Genomic DNA, 26,532 nt, shown 5'->3' on the forward strand with positions numbered 1-26,532 from the left:
TAGAAACAGACTGACCAGTTTGGTTAACACCCATACTGACCTAAACCTTTGCCAATGCCTTGAACCTACACTTTTCTTAATATTCCAAAAAGCTAGATTAAGCAAATCCCACATTTTTACCAAGAAGATATGAAAGGTTCCAGAATGATCCCTGACATCCCATCACCCTCCAGTTGGGGCTGTTCCATCTCCCCTTATCTCTTTTGGTCCCACTGCATGGCTCAACACCTGGGGCATGTCTCAGGTGAGCCCTGAGTAAAGCTTAATGCAAATGTTTGGCACTTTGGAATATGCAGTACATTTTGGGGCACATAGCTAGAGATCAGTGAATGAAGCCAGCAAGCTACAGCAGAGACCTAAAGTGAACAAAAATATGTTTTGTTTATCTTACCAACGAAGAGAAGTGTAAAAATGAGAGTTAGCTGGTAGACAGCATGGCCCAGAATGTTCTTCATCATGGTACGTGATATAAGAGGCTTGTTTCTGCCATATGGTCTCCTTAGCAGTAGAGACTCTGTAGGGGGTTCAGTGGCCAGAGCAAGAGAAGCAAAGGTGTCCATAATTAGATTGACCCACAGCATCTGCACAGCTTTCAGTGGAGAGTCCTTCGGAGACAAAATAAAATATAATGTGTTTCTTTGTCTTGGTTTGCTAAAATGATCACTGTGTCCACCATTTCTTCCCTTCACACTCAATGTCTTATTGTGCTATTGCAAGGCAGTAACAATAGAAAGGGTATGGAGTTGAGCAAAGACGAACAATCAGATTTATCGCCAATTGTTTCAGCCAGCAGCATTTGCATCCAGACACCTTATTTAGCATCACATTAATCCCATCTGAATAATTTGATTATACAATGTACCATAGCACTTTACCCCATGGATTGTTTTTAAATTTTTTAGAAGTCAGGTTTGGGTGACTAAATATTAAAGACTATCAAAAATATGTATTCCTGGGTGGGGACAGAAAAAACTATATTAAAACAATTTAAAATATCAAGTTTAATGTGAATTTATATCTAAGTTATGTCTACAATTTGCTGTAGTAAACACATTGTGTTGCCTGAAATTGATCAAAATCTTGGAACAATACAATGTGGGTTTTTGATAAATTCAAATTTTATAGTTTATTTTATTTTTAAACACAGAAATAAACAATGTTATACAGCTCAGATGTGAGCTGAATGTACTCAACATCCTATTAAAAGCAAGTAGGGAATGAGAAAACTGATTCAACTACTAAATCACAGGAAGAGTCATTAGGAACTATGAAGCAGAATGTTCATGCTCTTCATCCAAAAATATTCACAGGACACCCAAACATCAGCATTACTACCAAAGCGTTAATAGATTTTGGTAGGATTAGGTATTTATTTTCCAAACTAGATTAGCAACCACTAGAAGGAGCTATTTGCTCATTTAATCCAAGATGGAGACAGCCTAAAGTCACACCATATAGGGCTTTAGATCACATTACAAACAAACAAACAAAAAACCTAATGCTGCTCTCAGGTGAAAAGTAAATGACAAAGAGAAATATATATTAAATTGCAGTTTGGCTAATGATCTGTTCTCAGTAACTGTACCTCACTGGACCAATTGTAATTACATGTAATTGTGTTTGCTTCTAAGAGCCATAGCAAGGAAGAAAGAGGTAGATTTTTTTTCTTGTAACACATGAATAATTCTAGTTCCTGTGCCTTTAGTGTGAATCTGAAATAGATAACATTAGTGAAATCTATTTTCAGACTCAGAGAGAGAGAGGTACTTTATTCGTATCAGGGATGGGTAAGAGAATTCTAAAAAATAACATGAGATAACACTCTGACGTTTTATCACATAACAGGGATAACTTACACAGGGGTTCTCAAACTAGGGGCCGGGACCCCTCAGGGGGTCGGAAGGTTATTACATGGGGGTCGAGAGCTGTCAGCCTCCATCCCCAAAACCCACTTCATCTCCAGCATTTATAATAGTGTTAAATATTTTAAAATGTGTTTTTGAATTTATAAGCGGGGGGGTCACAGTATTGTTGTTATGCGCCATATATTTTCTACCATAGTGCATAGGTGAGGCAAAGGAGTGTCAGAATAATTTACAGACCAAAATAAATACCATTAAAAACACTTGTCTGAAGACTGCACTTTTCTTGAGAGATGTAAATGTTTATTTTTAATGAAGCCTTCTCAAGCTTTTATATCAGTTTCAATACCAAGGACCAATTGCAGTTAAGGACAGCACTTGGAGACAAACTGTAAATGTTTTGGTCTCTGTGGTGTCTTGAAATTACAGTCTTGATCTCACTAGGGACACAATACATTCATTTTCCTGCAAATAAACAAACTTGCATTTAAAAAAATATTTTGTTGCAGACTATATTTTAAAAAAACAATGTTCAGGTTTGCCTACTTGGGGCAGGGGGGAGAGGTGGGGGAGGCAATTTACTGCTTTGGCACAAGCTGGGCATGCTAGGGAGCAGAGAAGGATTAGCCAAGATTAGTCAAGATTCTTGACTTCCTGGCCATTGGCAGCATTAACTGGGCTTATCAGGAGGAGAAATCAGTTCAGCCATCTGATATGCAGCTCCAGCAATAGGACATGCCTGTATTTGTAGGGATGGGGGGAAAAGTTAAACAAAGGATAAACAGGATTAACTAGGTCCCAGATTTTGTGGTTTTACCAATGTGGAATGGCCCAAAGCAGTGGTGACCTTATGCCAAGGTTTCACCATCGTGGCTTAAAGACTCGTAGTGCTGAGGTACCTAATATACATAGAAAGGGGGAAACACAATCAGGTTTTTACTGAAGAATTTGCCTCATCCTATTTTCACATTTTGTATGGTTAACAAGAGTGCTGCACAAGCATTTTCTGTTTGGAGATAACTTTAGAAGCTGGAATTGCTGCCTCAAGTGTTCATCCCCACATCTGTATATTATTCGTAATAAACAGTCATGTGGGCAATAGCCAAGGCCTCAGATATTCCTATGAATAATGTTACAGGAGGTCTCTCTCTTTGACCCATCTTCACACAAGTGTAACCAGAAGTCATCAGCTCAGGCAGCAGCACGTTCTCACCACTTCACTGTGCCAATCACCCTGCCTCTAATAATTGCCAGTTATCTGCAGTGCTGCACAGTTCAATCAAGTGTAAAACCTCGTTCTAAGCCCAAGCCCAAAGATTAACGCACGTTAGTTTGAGCAGCCAGTGCCATGAAATCTCCACTGCAACTTTACCTAGTTTCTGATTAGTTAGTGGAAACTAAAGAAAATGTCTATCAGACATGGAGTTTAGTCTTCCATTATAGTTTTCAGTCTTGCTCTGACTCTATGCAGCACAAGAACAGGTGAGTGGCATTCAAGCTTCATGTTCTTTTGGCAGTCTCTGGCCACTGACTAAATGGCCAAAGAATCCTTTGATCTCATAGGTGAAGTTCAAAATAATACATCATCATGTAGCCTCCAACGACTGTTGGGAGGAAAGATGTTCACATTGCGAGCCACCCGAGATCACCACTTACTTGTCAAGTTCTTTTCCATTTGACCTTGGAAAAGGTTACTATTTGCCTAAAGGTAAAAGTCCCTCCTATCCAGTGATTTTACACTTTATCTTAGGAAACACTTAAAGTACAAATCACAAGAGGCTGGCAATAAACCACAAATCTATTGTGACACATACAGCCTCTCAAATCTTAGAGCTTGTTATTTTTTAGTTAAGATGACAAGCTGTAAGGGGATAGAAAGGTGTTTTTATCCTTACCTTTTAACTCCCATTTGGCTCTCAGCACACGCAAACACTTGCCTACATAAGCCTCTTTAATGGGACAGTGGCTATTCTGCAAAACTTTTGAAACATTCTCTAGGTACAAACATTTTTGCTGCTAGTCCTATTAGATACAAGTTTAACAGAAGCTGCCCAGTCTGTTACATTCTACTTGCACACTTCTTGATATTTACTTCCAACCTTCAGGTGATCAGTACAGTCTAATTCTATTTACTGTGCAGTATTATTAACCAAAAGCACAGAAGACTCCTAAATTGTTAGGATTTGTCAAATGCTGCTGTTTAGAATGCTAGAGTGTATCAACACTAAGTAACATGCAAAATAATACCTTCTAAATTTCTGAAGTATCTTTCATCCTCATTATACAGGAGTTGAAGTGTATAGTGACAACTAAAATGCTTTTTCCAAGTACTTTAATTTTTGCCAAATGTTTAGCATTTTCAGCTAAGACTTTCAAGGTCTAGTCACTGCCAAAATATGAATTCTGTTTTAAAATCCAAGAAAAACTCATCAATTTTTGAGTATGGAGTGTTTAAAATATACTTTGCCTTTTAAAAAAAATGTGACCTTTTACAAACAACTACAAAGCCTCAAATATTTGAGGTAGAACTAGAATTTGGCACAGAGATACACCTTAGCTTGGACATTTGCCGTATGTTGCTCCAGTAAAATTTTGTTTTGATTTGCCTGAGCTATGTGTATTTAAAGATTTATTTTGTGCATGAACAGATTTTTTTAATAATTAAAAATAATGTCCCAGTGTTTTCTTGCCACTGTGTTTGCCTAGGTAAGTAAGTTGCATGAAATTTTGGGTCTTGGAAGGGATGTACGGAATTCCATGGGATAAATGAGAGCATGGAGTCCTGTCTCATTCAATGCACAACAGTTCACAATGTTTTAGGCAGGGCTTCACAAGAATCTCTTGCTCACTGAGAAAGCTGTACACTGTTTGAGCCGAGGCCTCTACACTTGGTGTCTGGAGAATGAGATGAGGACCTATGAGTCTGGACCTCATTAATTTACTGAAATCAGTAGCTTTAGTCTTAATTTACTTCGGTTTAACAAAGTAGATCTGGATGCTCACTGCGCAGAAAGGATGGTGTATAGTAAATTAGCCAGGGTGTGTCCAGATGCCAACCACACTTAAAGCGCAGGCTAGACAGTGCACAGTGAATGAGGCAAGGAATAAACAAACTTGAAAAGGGAGGTGTAATAGAGTGGCATGCCCTATATGGACCAGAGGCCTCAAGACAGCTATCCCCGTCCAATTAGCCCTGCCTGCCACTCTTGGGATGGGGTTTGGGGTTTAATTACCAGAACCAGTGGGATACAGAGAATTTAACCTAAGAATACAATTATATTCTGTATGTACAGCAGGGACAAAATATCTGTGGAAAAACAGAGTAAAATGTGTAGGAAATATTTGCTGTATAGGCAAGCCCTTGTCAAGGTCCCTGAAAGCTATGCTTGTGTTTTGGAAACAATGGCTTTTAGTTATCTTTATTTGTTAATAAGAATTTAAATATTTCAGTCAAATTAATATTTTAAGACTAGTGTAAATGTTTAAGACTAGGTATAAATGTGCAGCTTGGCTACTGTACTCAAGATTTTTCAATACAGTCATGCATTTTGTATCAGAGCTATTTTTATAACAACCAGAGGGTACAGTATGTTCCCTAACACAATTTTTGGTAATATTTCAGTTATAAAAGGCAAACACACATAATGCTCTTTCACAGAATAGAAACTTTGAGTCTGAAAGTCAACATAATGTAGCTTCTTCAGGCAAGTTCCTTGTTGCATGAGATGGAAATAAAAGCTTCTTGAGATTGTCAGGAATCAGGAAGTTAAGTGTAAACATGGCCATATCTCAAATCAACTGCAGTATATTTGCAACAATTTCTATTTTTTTTTTAATTTCTCTCTCTTGGGGTTTGCTATTTTATTGTAGAACTAAACAATTTCATATAGATTTATTTTGATAAAAATGTATTAACCTTGGGAGATGAGTTAATTTTTAACAGAATGGTTGCACATTCAAAAGCATATAACTGTGGGGAATGAGTAGGAAGGAGCCGGGAAGATTTTAGTTACAGATCACTTGGGCAAAACTGTTCATCATTATGTACTTTTAGGGTGTGGTTCAATTCCTGTTGAAAGCCAATGAAAACACTCCCAATGTCTTCAGTGGAAGTTGAACAGAGTCCTTGGACTGGTAGGGAAAAAAATAATAATCAAGGAGCATGCTCTGTGCAACATGATGCTATAATCATTTGTTTTCGATAATGTTTGTATTTTCCTCTTCTCTTTAGTTACCAGACATTATCCCTTAATGCTAAATACTCTCTCAAATACTTTGAAATATTCCTGAAGAGAAAAGGCCGTCACCTAATCTCTGCCTCTGCCTCTTCCCCATAAACAATATTTCCCTTCCTCCCACCTGTCCATAGGGTCAATTGTGCCTATTAGGCATAGCCAAAGTAGGGATTAATACGGAGGTGCACCAGCATTTAGCAGCAGAGCAAGGAGACTGTTGCTACTTTGCTTCCCTTTGACAGGATACAACAGGTATTTCACCTGGCTAAGGTAATTTCCACTGGCTTCTGTAAACCCATTCCTGCTTCTTCTGGTGAATGGCCCTATGATCACACAGTCCTTGTGCCTAGAGGAGTTAAATGAACACAGTTGCGTCCAGTCCCTGTGAAGGTGCTCACCAGGGCCAGTGGGGACTATTTGAGACCTTTCCACACCTTGCCAAGTACAACTGAGACCCAAGAATTCAGAAGAAAGGCGCTTAACCTCTTGGCTTAATGGAGAGACCAGGTCTCAAGTTTCACATAACGATTCCATGACTGCAATGTAAGCGTACTCCTGAAGTGTAGCTAATGACTTATTCATTGTTTTGCTCATAGGTGTGTGTGTCAGAGATGGAATTTACCTGTAGTGACAGATATGTACATTTGTGTAATGGACAGTAAGGGGAGCTGCATCGTTCTCATAGGTGTGCATTTCTTCTATCGAGCTTAGGCGTTTGTAACAGCACCCCTCTCCAGTATATACCGCTCTTGAGCATTGTTATTTTAGTATTGGAGGAAGAAAAGCTGCATGCTCCACTAGTTATACACACTCCCCTGCCCCTTGCTGAACAAAATGAGATAATCAAAAGGAGGTATGCTTATGAAAAAGCGGTGATGCTGAAGTGAAGCAGCTCTCATTTTTTTTTTGGCCTTTTTTGTGTGTTTGGTGAGATAGGTACATAAGTAGCCTTGCATGTTAGTTGTGGCTAGGGCTGGAGTCCAGGCTTTGAAACCTGATTTATGCTTAGAGATCTTCCAAACACAGCCATTAACACGCCTATGAATATGTAGATCTCTGCTGTGAGGAGGAGGAGGAGAGGCACAGAAAACAAGCATTTAAAACGCATCAGATGTCTTGGTCCTTTTAAAGGGTGAGTAGAAAAGTTAGGCAGGGTATCTGAGCAAGTGACAAGTACTTTGCTGAATAGGGTGACCAGATGTCCCGATGTCATAGGGACAGTCCCAATATTTGGGGTTTTGTCTTATACAGGCACCTCTTAACCCCCATCCCCATCCCGATTTTTCACACTTGTTGTCTGGTCACCCTATTGCTGAGTAGCACAAAGCTGTTGATTTTTGCTCCATTTCTCACAATGGATAAGGTTCAAAAAGGTTGCTACAATAAGATGTAAATGAGGATAGTGATATTAGCAATTAGAATGGATTGTTTTGGGGAAAAAAATAGTCAGAAAGATATTTCTGTGTATAATGTTTTTTGGTTTTAGTTATCTGAATCAGAAACACAAAGCACCAAAATGTTTTCTTCATTTTTAGTTGAAAGTTTCCCTGTCTGGATTACTTCTAAATGACAGTGCTGCCATATGAATGTACCAGTAATCACAGTCCAAACAAAAGTAATACTTCTGGGAATATCTGTATGACTGATACAATGCATGATTCCAGATGTAACTCTGACATGTAACTAATGATTCCCAAACTTATTACCCAGATAAAAATGCTTGCTAACAATACTGTAGGAATCAAGAATACAATGGTGACCAGTTGAAGGCATCTGTTGAAATTGGGTATTTGGCTCTTTTGATTATCAGGCAGTCCAGTATCCCTGCTTCATGTCATCTCTGCGACTCAGCTTACCTGTGTAATACATGCCCCAGTGAAAGCCACAATCACAGCCACTACGTTAACAGTAAGTTGGAACTGTAGGAACTTGGAGATGCTATCATAGACGTTACGGCCCCACATTACAGCCTTCACAATGCTACTGAAATTATCATCCGTCAAGATAATATCTGAGGCTTCCTTTGCAACATCAGTACCTGCAATGCCCTGGAAAAAAATTGCAGAAAATTATGATAAAAATGAATATGGGAAAGAAACAGCAGTAGTTAGAAAATAGATCTTTGGACATCCCTTCCCACTGCACAGTTATGCTTTGATCACAGAATGGAATAATAGCATTTGGTGAGTACATGCTATGTCTTGGATGTGTTGGATAATAGGTTTGGAGGTGTGTGCCAATAGAGAGCAAGGGAATGCCTTGTGATGAGCTATTTGAGTATTTTGTGATAGCAACTGATGCTGAATAAGGGAGTGAACATCCATGTGTCGCTGGAGTTCTGATTTTTTTTTTAAATACGCATATATAGAATTGCCAGTACAAATTGGAATTGCACAGCTCAAATTGAATTCAGCATCTATTATGCTGTCAATTTCTTATGTTTTCAGATGCTGTTGCAGTAGTGCCACAAAATGTTGGGGAACTAGTAAGTTGTATTTGGGGGTGGATTTTTACCAAGTCAAAATAATGTACTATTAAATTGAAGAGTGTTCTTCCTGTTCCACCTTGCTATCAAGCAGAACACTGAATGCACTTTCCTCTACTGGCATCAACATTCTGCATATTTTCAATATTTATTTTGATAAGATTCTTGTAAAAATCAGCCAAGCAAAACTCCTCTGTTTATCACAATGTGTAATAGTGGATTCTGAAACTGCATTAAAACCTGTGATATACTGATTACAGCCATTTCCAGAAAACGGAAACTTCTCCATGTGCTTCTTGCTTCACTAAATGAACAATCACTGAACCATTTCACTCCATGTGTTATATAAACAGAAAAACTCCCTTTAAGCAAATCTGTGATGCAAATAAAGTGACAAGTGACTATGTTCAGGGTCATACCATTGCAAAGCCAACATCAGCTTTTTTAAGTGCCGGTCCATCATTGGTTCCATCACCAGTCACTGCAACAACCTGCCTCTGCTCCACCTGCGTGCTGTCAATAATACCTGCAAAATATATCGACAATACATAGAATATTCACCTTCAGAATAAGAGGCTCCATTTTGAAGCGAAATATCTGGCTGACGTATCATGGGCCCCCACAGAGAATACAGATTTAGTTCCCAGGGAAAACGACGTAGTAAGCCATGTAAGTGACTCCTGCCATCATTACAGAGGATCATACGGGGACCAATCCGGCACTCAATAAAGTCATTGGCAAAACTCTCTTAAGTTTCAATAGAAACAGGATCACCCCATTATGTGCTTCCTTGTGAAAAATGAAGATTTCTACTAATTGAAATCTTATTTCCCAATATAATCCACTGAGGCTCCAATCCACTGAGGCCCCATTAACTGTAATGGGATTTGAGTATGTGTTTAAGTGCCTTGCTGAATGAGGACAGACTTAAGCAACAACTTAAGACAGACATACGTGCTTTCCTAAATCCAAGCCTTCATTGGCACATCTGTTTTTTTGAGATGTCTCCAGGGAAGTTTAGCCTACAGCCCAAAACAGCAGTGACAACTGCTATTTTCTGGAGCTACATTAGGATTTTCCTGAGACATATTCAGCTCTGCCAAGTACTAAAGTGACGAATAAAGCGATATCAACTAAATAAAAAATTCTGAAGTAATACATTTTAGTATACTAGAAGTACAAGCAATAATAATGGTTCGTATTTCTCTAGTTACTTCCTTCCAAGGACCTTAAAATGTTTTATAACATGAATGAATTCAGTCTCATCTCACCCTGATGAAATAGGAAAGTATTTTCCACACTCTAGAGATGAGGAGACTGAGGGAGTTGTATTAAATTACTTGCCCGAGGTCACACAAGAAACACTATACTTTAGTCATAAGATCATCATTACACTAAGTTTCATTTCCAAATTTAATTTGGAGTATATGATTAGTTTTGTTTATTGCCTTTGATACACATGCTGAAAAAAAATGCTATAATTAAGGCCTGCATTGCTATTTAAGCAAAGTCACAGAGTTAAATCTCTTAGATTATAGGATCTAATAATTACAAGTTATTGAACCACGTGTGTATGCTATGTTTATTGTATATAAAGCAAACTTTTCAAATTTTGTTATATTGAACATCAAGATCTTTCTGTAATACAGAACAATATGCTATATCTTTAGTATTAAAGGTGATACTAATTCACTAATAAGGCTTATTATTGCTATTAATCACAGACAGCGGCGGCAGCACCAGAGCCAGCCAACAGAGTTGTAAACAGGGGAGTTTGAGTGGGAGTTCTGTTGGAGGGGAGTTTGGAGGGGAAGACTAGGATAACCAGGCAGAGGAAAACACAGGCTACTGAAGGGAGAGTGTGGTGTTCTGGCAGTGTTGTGGTGCTCGTTGGGGGTTTCTTTTGCTGTGGGTGGTAGTGTTTTGGTTTGGTTTGTGTTTCCCAGACTAACAGGACTTAGGTGGGAAGGCTATGACAGATACAGAGGCAGCAGTGGTAGTGACCCAAGCAGTGGAAGACACAATGAAGATGACTGGATGTGGAAGCTGCAGCATGTACATGATCCTGGAGGGGGTACCTGAAAAGAGTTTTGTCTGCATGAAGTGCCGCCGATAAAGCTGACGGAAGAAAAGATCTGAGGATTGGAGATGCAGGTGGAAACTCTGGTTGAGTTTAGAAGGGGGTTCGAGTATATGATGGAGCAAAGACATGAGGAGGTTGAAGGGAAAAGCTCAGACTTGCAGATGGAAACAGGACTAAAGAATTGTGAGGGGAGACTGCTGGGTGAGGAAAGTGGACAGTGGAGGCATGTGACTAAGAGAACCAGGCAGAGGAAAAGACAGGCTAGTGAAGGAGAAAGAGAGCTCAGGAACAGGTTTGTGGAGTTGGAAAATGAAGGAGTGGCACAGCAGGTGGTCACTGAAGGTGGGAGGGCAAGGAAGAAGAGAAGAGCATCTAGTTCTATAGGAAGAGGGGAAGAATCAATGGAGATGATAACACCAAATATGAGCCACAGGAGGATACAGGTTGGATTGCAGAGGATTGCAAGGGAGAATAGGAATCGAGAGGACTTGCAGCCAGAGGGAACAGGGGATAGACCAGAGAATCGCACCATCACCAGGAAAAGGCAGGTCTACACGACTGGGGACTCCTTACTGAGATGAATAGACAGGCCTGTAACCAGAGCTGATCCAGAGAACAGAAGGGTGTGCTGCCTGCCGGGTGCTAAAATACGGAATGTGGACCTGAGGCTGAAGAGGATCCTCACAGGAGCAGGAAAGAATCCACTGATTGTCCTTCATGTGGGAACAAATGATACGGCTAGGTTCTCACTGGAACATATCAAGGGAGACTGTGCCAGGCTGGGGAAGATGCTTAAGGAAATCGAGGCTCAGGTGATCTTCAGTGGGATTCTGCGTTTCTAGAGAAGGGCAACAAAGGTGTGACAAGATTATGATGATCAACAGATGGCTCAGGCAGTGGTGCTATAAGGAGGGCTTTGGGATGTATGGCCACTGGGAGGCATTCATGGACAGAGGACTGTTCTCTCAGGATGGACTTCACCTGAGTAGGGAGGGAAATAGACTTCTAGGATGGAGGCTGGCATAACTGATTAAGAGAGCTTTAAAGTAGGAATCTGAGAGAGATGGTTGGGAGATGTCCAGGTAATCTCCACACCAGATTTTAACATTGTGAGGGAAGAAAACGAAGTAAGAAAGGATACAGCCATGGGTAGGAGAATGGACATAAGGAGGAAGGGTAGTGTAGATACTAGTCTAATTTGTGATACTGGCAGTAGAATGTCAGTGCCTAATCAGGTAAAGAATGTGAGCGAAGCCAAACAGCAAAAATTAAGGTATTTGTACACCAATGTGAGGAGCTTAGGTAACAAAATGGAGGAACTAGAGTTACTGGTGCAGGAAGTGAAACCAGATATTATAAGGATAACAGAAATAAGGTGGAATAGTAGTCATGACTGGAGTACAGATATTGAAGGGGGTGTGCTGTTTTTGAAAGACAGAAATTAAGGCAAAGGTGATGGAGTAGCATTGTATATCAATGATGAGGAAGACTATAAAGAAATAAGATGTGATGGAATAGATAAGACAGAGTCTATCTGGGCAAAAAATCACATTGGGGAAGAAATCTTAGAGCCTCCCCTGGGATAGTGCTTGGGGTGTGCTATAGACCACGGTGATCTGATTTAGATATGGATAGAGACCTCTTTAATGTTGTTAATGAAGTAAATACTAATGGGAATTGTTTGATCATGGGAGACTAACTTCTCAGATATAGACTGGAGGACATGTGCTAGTAATAATAATAGTAGTTGCTGAACCAACAAGAGGAGATGCCATTTTAGATTTGGTTTTTGTGAGTAGTGAAGACCTCATAGAAGAAATGGTTGTAGGGGACAATCTTGGTTCGAGCGATCATGAGCTAATTCAGTTCAAACTAAATGGAAGGATAAACAAAAATAGAACTGTGACTAGGGTTTTTTATTTCAGAAGGGCTAACTTTAAAAAATTAAGGAAATTAGTTAGGGAAGTGGATTGGACTGAAGAACTTGTGGATCTAAAGGTGGAGGAGGCCTGGAATTACTTCAAGTCAAAGTTGCAGAAACTATCAGAAGTCTGCATCCCAAGAAAGGGGAAAAAATTCAGAGGCCAGAGTTGTAGACCAAGCTGGATGAGCAAGCATCTCAGAGAAGTGATCAGCAAGGAAAGCTACCTTATTGAGGTCAGAAAATGTAGGGAAAAAGTGAGAAAGGCCAAAAGCCATGTAGAGTTGGACCTTGCAAAGGGAATTAAAACCAACTGTAAAAGGTTCAATAGCCATATAAATAAGAAGAAAACAAAGAAAGAAGTGTGACCGCTAAACACTGAGGATGGAGTGGAGGTTAAGGATAATCTAGGCATGACCCAATATCTAAACAAATACTTTACCTCAGTCTTTAATGAGGCTAATGAGGAGCTTAGGGATAATGGCAGGATCACAAATGGGAATGAGGATATGGAGGTAGATATTACCACATCTGAAGTAGAAGCCAAACTCAAACAGCTTAATGAGACTAAATCAGGGGGCCCAGATAATTTTCATCCAAGAATATTAAAGGAACTGGCACATGAAATTGCAAGCCCATTAGCAAGAAGTTTTTAATGAATCTGTAAACTCAGGGGTTGTACCGTATGACTGGAGAATTGCTAACATAGTTCCTATTTTTAAGAAAGGGGATAAAAGTTATCCAGGTAACTACAGGCCTGTTAGTTTGACATCTGTAGTATGCAAGGTCTTGGAAAACATTTTGAAGGAGAAAGTAGTTAAGGACATTGAGGTCAATGGTCATTGGGACAAAATACAATATGGTTTTACAAAAGGTAGATCATGCCAAACCAACCTGATCTCCTTCTTTGAGAAGGTAACAGATTTTTTTAGACAAAGGAAATGCAGTGGATCTAATTTACTTCTATTTCAGTAAGGCATTTGATATGGTTCCACATGGGGAATTATTAGTTAAATTGGAAAAGACGGGGATATGAAAATTGAAGGGTGGATAAGGAATTGGTTAAAGGGGAGACTACAATGGGTCATACTGAAAGGTGAATTGTCAGGCTGGAGGGAGGTTACTAGTGGAGTTCCTCAGGGATCGGTTTTGGGACCAATCTTATTTAATCTTTTTATTACTGACCTTGGCACAAAAAGTAGGAGTGTGCTAACAAAGTTTGCGGATGACACAAAGCTGGGAGGTATTGCCAATACAGAGAAGGACCGGAATATCATACAGGAAGAGCTGGATGACCTTGTAAACTAGAGTAATAGTCATAGGATGAAATTTAATAGTGAAAAGTCCAAGGTCATGCATTTAGGGATTAATTACAAGAATTTTTGTTATAAGCTGAGGACTCATCAGTTGGAAGTAACAGAGGAGGACAACGACTTCGGAGTATTGGTTGATCACGGGATGACTATGAGCCGCCAATGTGATATGGCCATGAAAAAAGCTAATGCAGTCTTGGGATGCATCAGGTGAGGTATTTCCAGTAGAGATAAGGAGTTAGTACCCTTATACAAGGCACTAGTGAGACCTCATCTGGAATACTGTGTGCAGTTTTGGTCTCCCATGTTTAAGAAGGATGAATTCAAACTGGAAAAAGTACAGAGAAGGGTTACTAGGATGATCGGAGGAATGGAAAACCTGTCTTATTAAAGAAGACTCAAAGAGCTTGGCTTGTTTAGCCTAACCAAAAGAAGGCTGAGGGGAGATATGATTGCTCTCTTTAAACATATCAGAGGGATAAATACCAGGGAGGGAGAAGAATTATTTAAGCTCAGTACCATTGTGGACACAAGAACAAATTGATACAAACTAGCCATCAGGAAGTTTAGACTTGAAATTAGACAAAGGTTTCTAACCATCAGAGGAGTGAAGTTGTGGAACAGCCTTCCAAGGGGAGCAGTGGGGGCAAAAGACATATCTGGCTTCAAGACTAAGCTTGATAAGTTTATGGAGGGGATGGTATGATGGGATAGCTTAATTTTGGCAATTAATCGATCATTGATTATTAGCAATAAATATGCCCAATGGCCTGTGATGGGATGGTTGATGGGGTGGGATCTGAGTTACTACAGATAATTCTTTCATAGGTGTCTGGCTGGTGAGTCAGGATTTAGCTGATCACCATATTTGGGATCGGGAAGGAATTTTCCTCCAGGGCAGATTGGCAGAGGCCCTGGGGGTTTATCGCTTTCCTCTGCAGCCTGGAGCATGGGTCACTTGCTAGAGGATTCTCTGCACCTTGAAGTCTTTAAACCATGATTTGAGGACTTTAGTAACTCAGACTAGGTTAGGGGTTTATTACAGGAGGAGGTGGGTGAGATTCTGTGGCCTGCGTTGTGCAGGAGGTCAGATTAGACGATCATGATGGTCCCTTCTGACCTTGAAGTCTATGACTCTATGAATATGCTAGTATCATCTTTAATATTAAAGATGATACTAATTCACTAATAAGGCTTATTATTGTTATTAATCATTGAGATATCATTTAAGACAATGTTTTATTACAGACTGCAGATAGGAATTGCTTCACACTGAGGCATATTGTGCTAGATCAGATACTGAATGAACCTAAAGGAGGTATAATAGCCTGGCGCATAACTATACAAAGATAACCATTCCCCTAAATGACCAAATAAAGGAGGGCACTGTCTAGATAAAGGGTAACACTTACAGAAGCATCTGAGTGACTTAGGAGCCTAACTCCCCTTTTCCAAAAACACACACCGAGGCATTGAGTCTATTGATTTTCAATGAGATGGAAGCACTTTTGACAATTTTATCCAACATCCATAGACTGTATTTCAAAACTAGTGTTTTCTCCTCCTCCCATTGAAGAATGGGAGTTTTATCACCAATTTAAATGTAAGAAGAATGAGATGCAAAGTCTTTATTTGTATTAACTTCCCAGATTATTAAAACTAGCTTTTATTTTAACTGATTTTACTTTAACTTTTCCACTTAAACCAGCTTGGATGATGAAACTAGATGAGTCAGTTTAAATCCCCCTGAGAGACCCACTTCTGCCATTCTCCGGCAGTGCTTCTAGTTGGCTTGCATAAGTAATCCCTATTATTTGTTCCCATTTCCCTGGTCTCTGTTGTCACTTCTGTCATCTTAATGTGATGGAAGGTGACTGACCCATCATGGATGCTACCATAAATTAATAAATACAAAGTTTCATTAGGTTTTTTTATAGTTGATTGTTTCTTTTCTCCTACTCTAGTGTAATGTTTCTCAAAATGCAGGGCACGTCCATAAAGGACTAGCTGGGGGCTGACAGGTAAGGGAGGGCTGAACTCCTCTCTCAGTTGCTGTTCTTTCATTTAAAAAAATAAGTTTCTAATTACTGTAATTAAATATTCAAGACATGAAGAGGATTATACCTGAGTTTGCAGAGAGCCTGAAACAAGAACTGGGATGTGAAATGTCCAGTACATTTCAATGAGAGCTAAGTCAAATGCATATAATGGTATTTTACATATAAACATTATTAACTGTGTCACTGCCCATCAAAGCATGTAACATGAACTTCCAGTGCCATGCTCTGGACAAATGGGCTAATGCGATCCTTGGTTGCATGAATAGAGGATTCTCAAGTAATAGAGAGGTTATTTTACTTCTGTATTTGGCACTGCCGTGGCCTCTGTCAGAAAACTGTTTCTAGTGCTGGTGTCCACAATTCAAGAAGGATGTTGAAAAACTGGAGAGGGTTCAGAGAAGAGCCACAAGAATGATTAAAGGGTTAGAAAAGATGCCTTAGAGTGACAGATTCAAGGAACAAAATTTAGCAAGTTTAACAAAGAGAAGATTAAGAGGTGACTTGATCACAGTCTGTAAGTACCTACATGGGGAACAAATATTTGAAAATGGGCTCTTCAATCTAGCAAAGAAAGGTATAACACAAGGAACTTGAAGTTAGACAAATTCACACTGGAAATAAGATACATTTTTAACATTGGCAGTAATTAACTATTGGAATAATTTATCAAAGCTCATGGTGTATTCCCCATCACTGGCAATTTTTAAAATCAAGATTGGATGGTTTTTTTCTAAAGGATATGCTCTAGGAATTATTTTGGGGAAGTTCAATGGCCTGTGTTATATAAGAGGTTAGACTAGATAATCACAATGGTCCCTTCTGGCTTTGGAATCTATGAATCTGTGAAAAAAAGATAACTGTCATAATATGAAGATCTTACACCTGTGTTTCCCAAAGGGGAGGGAAGCAGAAGCTATATAAATTAAAGAGAAAGGCCCTTAGCAACACATGTTGGAATTGTAGGGAGCATGACTGGTTTAATTGTCCTGGACGAAAAACAGCTAGATCAGGCTTAACCCAGGTAAGACTAAAGTGATTTGGTAGGAAAATGGAAATACTGTGAGTAGCCTGGCAGGACACTGATTTCTACCTTCATCAAGGGCATCTGCCTACCATTCCACAAGTTAGCACCAAATATGGGGGACTTACAGAGCTAATCCTAGTTATTGATAGCAACAGTGGTGAAAAATACTGAGAAACTAACACTTCCTTTTGGACCAGTACCTACCACAGTTATCCCTTTGCTTGTCAATTTCCCTATTAAACCATTAACATTCACTCTACCTGGCACTGAAGGTGGAGACTCCAGCTTCCAAAGCACACAGTAGACCATTTCCCAAACACCCACAGAACTTCAGACCAGTGCTCAGAACCCTTCACTGGGTCATCATTCACTAATAGAGCCAATCAAGGTTCTGGTCTACAGCTTAAAGCTCCCATTGGGCAGGGACCAGTTCTCCGTCCATAACCTGTCTGGACAGCTGCACTCATCTAAGACAATGCAGTTGAGGGTGAAGCTCACAAGAGCTGGCAGTCAGGGATCTTTGGTGGAGAGTCAGTGATTGTGAAATGGCCTATAACAGGAGACCAGCATGAGCCATTTTCAGTACAAGATCAAAATCGAGTGGTTAGCAAAAGACTCCCTTAATAATTGAAGAAAAAGAATTAATAATAAATATATATGTATAAAGAACATAGGGATAAAAGCAGGCTCGCACCAAGAAAAGGTGATGAGCAAAGGCCACTGTTTGCAAACCTTATTTATGGTACTGTGTTTATAGGGGCTGCTACAGTGATCAGTGAAGAATATCGATAGGGATGGGACCTGATTCAGAGACTGGGCACTTCATTACAACTCCATTGGTTCCCAGTTGCTATAAGAATGTATTTTGATTTTAAATGCTAACTTTTAAAGTCAGAAAAACAGTTTATGGCAAACAGCTTTAGTCCAGTCAGATGCTTACATAGAGAGTTTTAACACACAGCTCCACAAGATATGGAAGAAGAACTCCAAGAGTCATGTGGTTTCCCAAACTATCTCCTCTTACATCTCTCTGATCTGAACCCCTCAACATGATCAGTTTGTAGCCATAAGCATCTACTACTCCAATGCAGGACAACAAGATCTCATATACAACTTAAAATGAAATGTATCAACTCACATGTCTCCCCGACTTCAAGGAGCTGTTAGATCAAATCCCCTCTGGATCATATTACAGAGATTATTAGTCAGCAAGTGCATCTTCCATTCCATCTACAAGTAAACCCCTTTCCACCTACTGCTTAGATCAAAGGCATCGACAAGTGGAGCCTCAGGTTTCACTTCATTGCAGCATAAATGCAACGTTATTTTAACGAATCTCATTAGCAATGCCACCCTTAGAGTTATCTGTAAGATACTGTTTGTTTTCAAAGAACAGAACAGATTGGGATGTAGTTGACCCTTTCCATGTCTGCCAATAAACTGAAAACAACGAGAGACAAGGAATGCTGGAAATATGAAGATTCAAAGCACACTTATGTTTAGGTACTATTGGTCCAGTATGATGGATCACCCAATACATATTTCTTATATTTTACAAATTTAATACAAGCAATTGTATTAAATATATCTTCTAAAAATATTTGCTCAGCTCATGTTAACCTTTAAAATTTAGATACATTTCCTAACTTTTAAACTTTAGGCTCTTGGTTAATAAAATAATAATTTAGATCTTTTACTTAAAAGGAAACTTGAAATAAATTCATTTCCAAATAGTTAAAATTAGTCACAGTTAAAACCCTTTTTCCCACAAGGCCCACTGCCAATTATTGTGGTTTTACAATCACATTACATTTTTTTCTACTCTGCTGCTATGTGAATGACTCTCAGATGTAATAGGAGAAACTGACTGACTATAGAGAGAACAGTGAAACTGATTATTTACAAGAGTACTTTCAAATCCAGAAGTATACTGACAAAAATATAGAAAATAATTTTTCCTCTAGTTTCTTTCAGTTTTGTTTTAGGACATGGATCCTGCAAATGTCCTAATGTGAGTCGTCCCATGGACTAGTCACATGCAAAAAGTTAAGTGTTTAAGTGTGGGCAGAATTAGGCCCTTGGGGCAGGTGGTGGGGGGGTGTAACTTGTAACAACAGTGGGTACATTTTCAGACAGAACTGTGATATTTAAGTGGCTGGTGCTCCAAAATAAATAAAATACATACTACTAGCATGGAACAGAAAAGAATATGACTGCAGACCCTTATTCTGCAATCAGATCAGAAGATGCAGACACCTGAGCCCATGCAGAACCCACTGATTTCAATAGGGCTGGAGCGGACACCCGTTTGGGGACATTCAGTTACAAGACTGAGGCCTTAAAGGATAAGCTCAAGGCACCAAGGAGCTGCTACATGTTATATGAAGAATACATATTATAAAATACACACACACACACACACACAGAGGATTCATTTCTAGAGTGAAAGAAATCTTATCTTCATGTCCAAGAAAAAAATCTTCTCAAACCTATTTTGGATGCCGAAAACTCTAGTGCCTTGGAGCAGCCTTACACATATAACGACGCAGTGCCTTCCCAACTTGAATGCTGAATGATGCCTTTCTGAGTCTCAATATTACAAAAGAACAAAAATGTATAATAAAAGTGTCTTATGCTACATACAAATGATTTTTGCTGGGCAGGATTGTGGCAGTAAAATAAAAAAGTGCTCCCTCCCTCAGGCAGCTGTATGTCATTAAAAATTAAATATGAAAGTTTGTTTTGTGATGTGTGTTTTTAGCCCTAGAGCGAACATAATGTATCAAAGAGAAAACTTGCTCTATCCCCCAAGTGACTGAGAAACACGTACTTCAGAGCAAGAGGACCAGAACTAGTGAACATTTAAATAATTTCCTGTAACTTTTAAGGGCCCTTAAAGTATTATAAACCAAAAACATTTCACAGCAATGTAGAGCTGCTCTTAAACTGCATTGGATAATATAATTGTTTTTTCATTTGACCTCATCATCATCATCTCTAAAATGTTACCAACAATACCAGTTATATAAGGTATTCTGCAATAGAATTTTCTTTCAAAATCTCACACTGCACATCCAGTAAATCTTGTTAATATTTTGTTGCTTACTACTCTTCAACTCTGTTCATTTTCCTCTTAGGGGAAAATCCTGCGTGATTCACTCACACAGGCAGTCTCCAACAATTTATTTACTTGATTTTATGACACTCCCAATACACACTTCCATTAGAATTTAGAGCCATGCACCTATATTAGGCTCTAGGGTAAGATTCTGTCTTGCATCTTAGAAGTGCAGCACAGAACTTGTGAGGGCTTTAAGCTGCCTTTGCATGGGCTGTTCTGGGGGCCTAAACAGCACCTGCCATAATTTAGTCCTGAAAAGCTAAGCTACAGCTGCGTGTATTCATCTTCTGAGAAGCAGCAGTGAAGCCCAGAGTACCCATCATGCTGCATTGCCACCCCCGACACATTCCCTATGCCCTGATGAGAAGGGGATCAGGGAAGGGTCTTCAGAAGACAGTCTATGGCTATCAACTTCAGTTTCTGTGTCGGGGGAATTCTCTTCTAGCCAGAGCCAGGGCTTTAAGAGATCATTTACATCACATTCTGGCTCCTTTACCCAACATACTGAGGCTGGAGGGAGGGTGAGCATCATTTTCAAAAGCACTCAAGTGACCTAGTTTATTTACAATGGGGATGTATGCTCCTCAAAGTCATTTAGATGCTTTTCAAAATTCCACTCTAAGTTCCTGTGTCATCAGTTCAATATACAGTATAAAAGGATGGAGTCAGCAGCTATTTCTCACCCAGAATCTGAAAATACTTTAACAAAGATTAAATCAGAGCAACCACTAACACCCCATAGCTCATGCACCAGCCTGTATCACAGCCCTTCATCCCAACAGCCTGATTGTAGACATAGGCCTTGGAGTATGCCCTCAAGACCAACAGATTCAGATTTCAGACCACGGAAGGCACTGGCTCCACAGTGGAGGGGCCTCCATGGACAACACCCTGCAAACAGCACCTCTCTTTTCCATGAAAGAGACTCCATCTTGAATGCCTCCGCTGACTGCATCTGTGGAGGTGGGGTGGGGAGTGCACTTTATAGGTCAAAACCAACTCCTAAATATACACCTGGAACCTGCAGACAGCCAGTGAGGATCAGGGAATTACATCAGTTTTATGCCAAAATGGAATCTGCTTTTTAAAACATGTATCCTTGCATGTAACAGCAAATGTGGCAGAACTTAGTCATGTGAATGGAGTCACCATAATGAAAAGACTCTCTTCCTAATGCACAGGTTTTCAAACTGTGGGACACCCCTCCCCTCTTGGGGGTCAGGAAAGTTGGGGGGGGGGCGAGAAGCAACACCAGGTGGCTTGTGTCAGCCACACAGCGGGGCCCAGGTGAGGGAGCACCATCTCCACACCCTCACTCACCTCAGCAAGCCACCCTGCCTGGTGCTGGCTCCCGCCCCTAGAGCCTGTTAAACATGCCTTCCTCCACCCTAGAAATCCGAGGGGGGAGGGGCAGGTATTGGCTCTGCCCTAGCAGTGCAGCCTGGATGCAAGGTAGAAGCAGCCCACTGCTGAGGAAGCCTTGGCTGTGCCATTGGTAAGTATTGGTGTATTTGAAACGTAAAGGTATAGGTAATGTAATTCAAGTTGTGTTAGCTCTCTGTTAGGTTTATGAGCAGGCTATCAAGCATACTTCTGTATGTGTATTTTTGTCTGGGTTGTGGGGGGCACAACCAAAAATTGTTACTTAAAGAGGGGGCTCAGCTTAAAAAGTTTAAAAACCACTCTCCTCATGAGCAAGAAGAGCTCTTACCCTTGTATTGCTGGTTTTAGGTAAGTTTGAATATATATATTTTAAATTGTGGGTTATTTTTAATCAACTCGTTTTTTGTTTACTTTATGGACAGCTGCATACAAATATCAAAAATCTATAGCTCCTCTCTCATTCATAACGGTTACTTCTTCCTACTTCTTATTAAGTACCTCTGACCTGCATACGTGCTCTTCCACTCCCAGTCAGTGCCACATTCTAATCTAACTGAAAAGCCACAATGAAAATATTGACAAGCAAGCACTAACAAGAAGTCAATGAATCACATTTGTATTTCCACTACTCCTGAGAGAGAAACTTCCTTTGTTATTTCCAGTTAGACTTTTCAGGTAGCCTACAAAGACAACAGACATGACTGCCTGGGAAACCACGTCTGTCACTCTAGAGAAGAGGAGGGGTAAGGAGATGGGCAGTAAAAGAGTATGGGTACGCCCAGGCATGGGCGATCACGTCATAGGAACACTAATTCACGGGGAATATGGAGGATGCATTGTATCTGTTTTCATATTCAAAACACCTGTCTATGAAGTAAACAAAAGCTGGTTTAAATGAAACCTCTTTAACCTACATGTGTTAAATACATGCTGAAACTTTGCTGACAACCGCATTAGAAAGCAAGTGCTTTTCCTATGAATTCTGCAGTGAACCTGCAAACTCAGTCACAGAAAGAAATGGCAAAACTTGTACAGGTGGCCTTTCAGTAAATTCCCTTGTCCTCTTCATCAACCCTAAATTGTCCACACAGCATTTGATAGAATGATTATCCTTAAGGTACTGTATTATTTGATTCATCTTATTGATGACATAAAGGGAAGTTTAAGTGACTTCCCCTAGGTCACAGAAGTCATCAGTGGCAGAGCTGGAAAAAGAACACTACCTCACAGCACAGTGCTCCAATCACTAGACAACACACCTGTATTATAAAAGAAGACAAACAAAAAACTCCCCATTTTTTTTTGTTTCCTCTCCCCTCCCTTCCCTTCTCTCCTCTCTCACATGTTTCTCCTCACCTCCCCCATATTTCCCTCTGTTTCTCAAACAAAATAAGCTATCTCCACAAGAACAACAAGGAGTCCGGTGGCACCTTAAAGACTAACAGATTTATTTGGGCATAAGCTTTTGTAGGTAAAAAACCCACTTCTTCAGATGCATGGAGTGAAAATTACAGATACATGCATACATATTGGCACATGAAGAGAAGGGAGTTACCTTACAAGTGGAGAACCAATGGTGAAGGCCAATTCAGTTTTTGTGGACATAGACTAACACAGCTATCCCTTTAATACTATCTCCACAAAAACATTTTATTGTACCTGCATAACTGCGTCAATATTAGGGTTTTTGCTAGTAGAGAAATGTTGTTAAACAATCACATCCCTGACCAACACTTGATCTACTAGCAAAAGTTTCTAGCACAGACCTGGCCTAATTCTCTGATGAGTGAAACAATTGTGACATGAGAAATAACACAGCTAGCTCCTGCTTCTCCTCTTCCTCCCTCCACTCTGCCCTACCAACAGTACATTGCTGTGTGTCTGGATTGCAATATAAAAAACAAGTACAGTAGGTGACGCCATTAGACAACCATGGCTATTATACATACTCACACACATATGGATTATTTGCACTCACCTTTCACCAAAGTGTGTTTGTCTGTGGGAGATGAGCGAGCAAGTACTCGTAGTTTTGGCCAGATCTTGTCAATACGTTCTTGCTCAATCTGAAAATAATAATTCAATCATCAGCCTGTCGTAAGCAAATCTGGAGCTATGTTTTCCTGCCTAGAAATGTTTTCACCTTTTACACTCAACACCGGTAGGAAAGGAGAATCAGCCCCTATACTGGTAATCTGGAACCATCGCTCTCCAAAATGATGGCCAAATGACGGTAACAGCCAGCACTACTGGTAGGGTAGGTAGGGCCATGAGACACTGAATTCCCCACAGTGTCTTACTGAATTGCCTCGATTGCTGGCTGAAGTAGGTAGGATTCACTGTAGGGACAGAAGTGGCCTTACGGAATCACTCCATTCCAGAATGTCACTCTAAAAGTAGCAAGGTGGAGTTCTATATCTGCAGGGTCTCAAGGGCTCCCAGATCGAGTGTGCTCAGTCTACAAGTAGAAAGATGTTTCTGTTTTCTAGCCTTGCCAACTCTAGCTGGGATCTGGAAATCCAGATGAGTTCTTTATCTCACACATCATCACCAAGAGAAAAGGTTCTGCAGGCCAGATTGTGCCCTCAGTGTCCAACTAGCAAACCTTATTGTCTGACAGTTCTGCCCTCATGTTGTCTCAGTCGGTTTGCTTGGGTGTAACCACTTATGTAGTCTCATCTGAGAATGGAGCCACATTTTAAATGAGACTCGATGCGAGAAGTCAGAGCTCCAGTAAAAACAGCATTTAGAGGCTGACTCTGTATGGCTGCCAGTTGCTAGTGAGCTCTGAGAGCCCTGCTGTTGGGTTTTTTTGGGGGAGTTTTTGGTTTGTTTGTTGGGGCGGGGGAGGGTTAAAGAACTTTTCTGAATTTGTACTTTTTGAAACAGTCCGATATCATGGTTCAGAAAAGAGCTGAATTGGGTTAGCACTAATGTGACAGTGTCACTGATTAGATAACTCTCAGAGAAGTTAAATGTAACATGCTAGTTTATCAGAGGCAATTGAAATAACAAAGGAACAGTGTTGGAAGTGGAACCATCCCTCCGGTCAGGCTGCTGGGTTGGTCGTTGTCTATTGAAGTGAGGGACATCACAATAGAAAAGAAATACAGTGTGTTCCTCCATCCTTCACTATAGTTTATGAAACATAACGTCGGGAAAAGTTACTTTATATTCAATTCATGAATTACCTCTCCCTTCTCGTTTCGGATCCTCCTGTTAAACTCCTTTCCCTCTATGCAAAGAAAGTCTTCTCCTGGATGAATAATTCCACACTTTATTGCGATGGCACGAGCTGTATTGATGTTGTCCCCAGTGACCATGCGAACTGTAATTCCAGCTCGCTGGCACTTTCTTATGGCTTCTGGGACCTATAAACAGAGTACAATATACATAAGCTGCTACGGCTTTTTTAATTGCCATATTTTTTAAAGTGAGCAATTCCTAGAGATAAAAAGAGGATTTATTAAAAAACCAACAAAATCATGGCAAATATCAGGGCTATCTAAACTGCCCATCGAAGGGTTACTCTCACAACTTGCCCAAAACCCCATAAGCTACCCCTAGTTTTTACTACAAAGGAGTAGTTTGCAACTGACTTAAGCCTTAGTATGGAGGTGCAGCCTGCTGAGACTACAGGTTTCAGCATGGAATGCTCCATTTGATCCAACAAGAACACCATTCCTTCCTTCTTTTTTCCTTCTGTGTTCTCCTCAGATATGACACATTGGTAAACAGACAATTTTAATAGAAATGTATTCAGTTATAAGGATGAACTAAAGACATTGCAGTTATTTTTCTAAAATTATTTACAATAATGTATCCATTCTTCAAAGGAGTGACAATGTTATTACATATATTCTGCCCCAACAAATCTTGGCTACATTGAATTAAAATTGCAAGTACATATCAATGGTTTCAGAGATTGCTATTTTTTTTCAGACCATTTGAGTTAAAACAAAGTAGAAAACCAAGAAACTCGGAAGTAAGGCTGCAGTTTCACATGAAGTAGCCAAATCCTCCCGCTTAAGTCCTGCCCATAGAGGAGCCTGCCTCCTAGCTTCATTTTTGAATCTGAAGTATCCAAATCGAAAACAAAAAAAACCCAACATGCACCACCAAAAAGGAGTTTTATAATTTGTTTCATGCATACATGTTTGAGTCTATCACCACACTAACTTTAAGGCTGGTATGCAAAAATACGCTGCTTCTGTGTCTAATCATACTTGGCAACCAACCACCACATGAAGTGATAGGATTGACTGACTTTGATTTGAGGGCCACAAAGTTCCCCACCCACCCGTTATCTTGTGGAGGGGAATCCTGATGCTGCAAAACAGGGAGTCTCACATCTGAAAATCCCTGTGTATGGTTGGGATCAAGGCTCCTCTCCTGCATAGACTAAGTGGTGCATAGCAGTGTGGTTCTCCGTGTGTCCAGGCTTTCTCCAGTCAATCCCCTCTGCTGTGCAAAAATAAGTTTGCATTGAATATCTGGCATATATATTTTTCCTTCAGTGTTGAAGGCCCACTGTGTACTCAGAATAAACACAGGGGTATGCACAGAACTCCGTCAGCCACACATCCTCTATTTATGATGTCAAAATAGCTGGATTTTTATGCAAGGGCTTAAAAAGTGTTTAAATGTCATTAAATATACTTTTGGAACAATGGTTTCTGTGATGGTGAAATGACATACAGCTAAATGCTGGCTAGGATATGCAGGAATAGAGAAGCTGACTTGCCAATTCCTTCTGCCTATGATGACTCTGCACCAGCCTGATAGATCCTGAGGATGTCATGCTATTTCAGAAGCAAACATATTAGGGGGAGGCATCACGGGGAGAAGTGGAGCTCAACAAAGGGGACGGAGCCCACTTACTACTAAAGACCCCTACCTCTAGTCTTGGGGTATTAGGAGAGAGGAGTATAGAATTGTGCCCTACTCTCCCTCCCCCAGATTAGATTTTTGATGCAACATCTTCCTTCTGACAACTCTATTTTGAGTTTTCTGCCAGTACTATTGCTCCATGTGGACTTTGAGTT

At 40.1% G+C, this 26,532-nt stretch overlaps 1 protein-coding gene across 3 annotated transcripts in view; it reads right to left on the minus strand.

Annotated features, from left to right (window-relative positions):
- Positions 1–26,532, minus strand: part of LOC123374161 (plasma membrane calcium-transporting ATPase 2) — a 170,182-nt gene that overhangs the window by 36,981 nt on the left and 106,669 nt on the right. For all 3 annotated transcript variants that reach the window (XM_045023762.1, XM_045023761.1, XM_045023763.1), the window contains 5 exons: positions 24,679–24,858; positions 23,466–23,553; positions 9,002–9,108; positions 7,954–8,145; positions 392–605 (listed from right to left, as the gene is read on the minus strand). In XM_045023762.1, coding sequence (XP_044879697.1) covers positions 392–605; positions 7,954–8,145; positions 9,002–9,108; positions 23,466–23,553; positions 24,679–24,858 — 781 coding nt within the window. The remainder of the gene's footprint in view (positions 1–391; positions 606–7,953; positions 8,146–9,001; positions 9,109–23,465; positions 23,554–24,678; positions 24,859–26,532) is intronic.

Source organism: Mauremys mutica, chromosome 7, assembly GCF_020497125.1.
Source record: "Mauremys mutica isolate MM-2020 ecotype Southern chromosome 7, ASM2049712v1, whole genome shotgun sequence".
NCBI classification, from domain to species: domain Eukaryota; kingdom Metazoa; phylum Chordata; order Testudines; family Geoemydidae; genus Mauremys; species Mauremys mutica.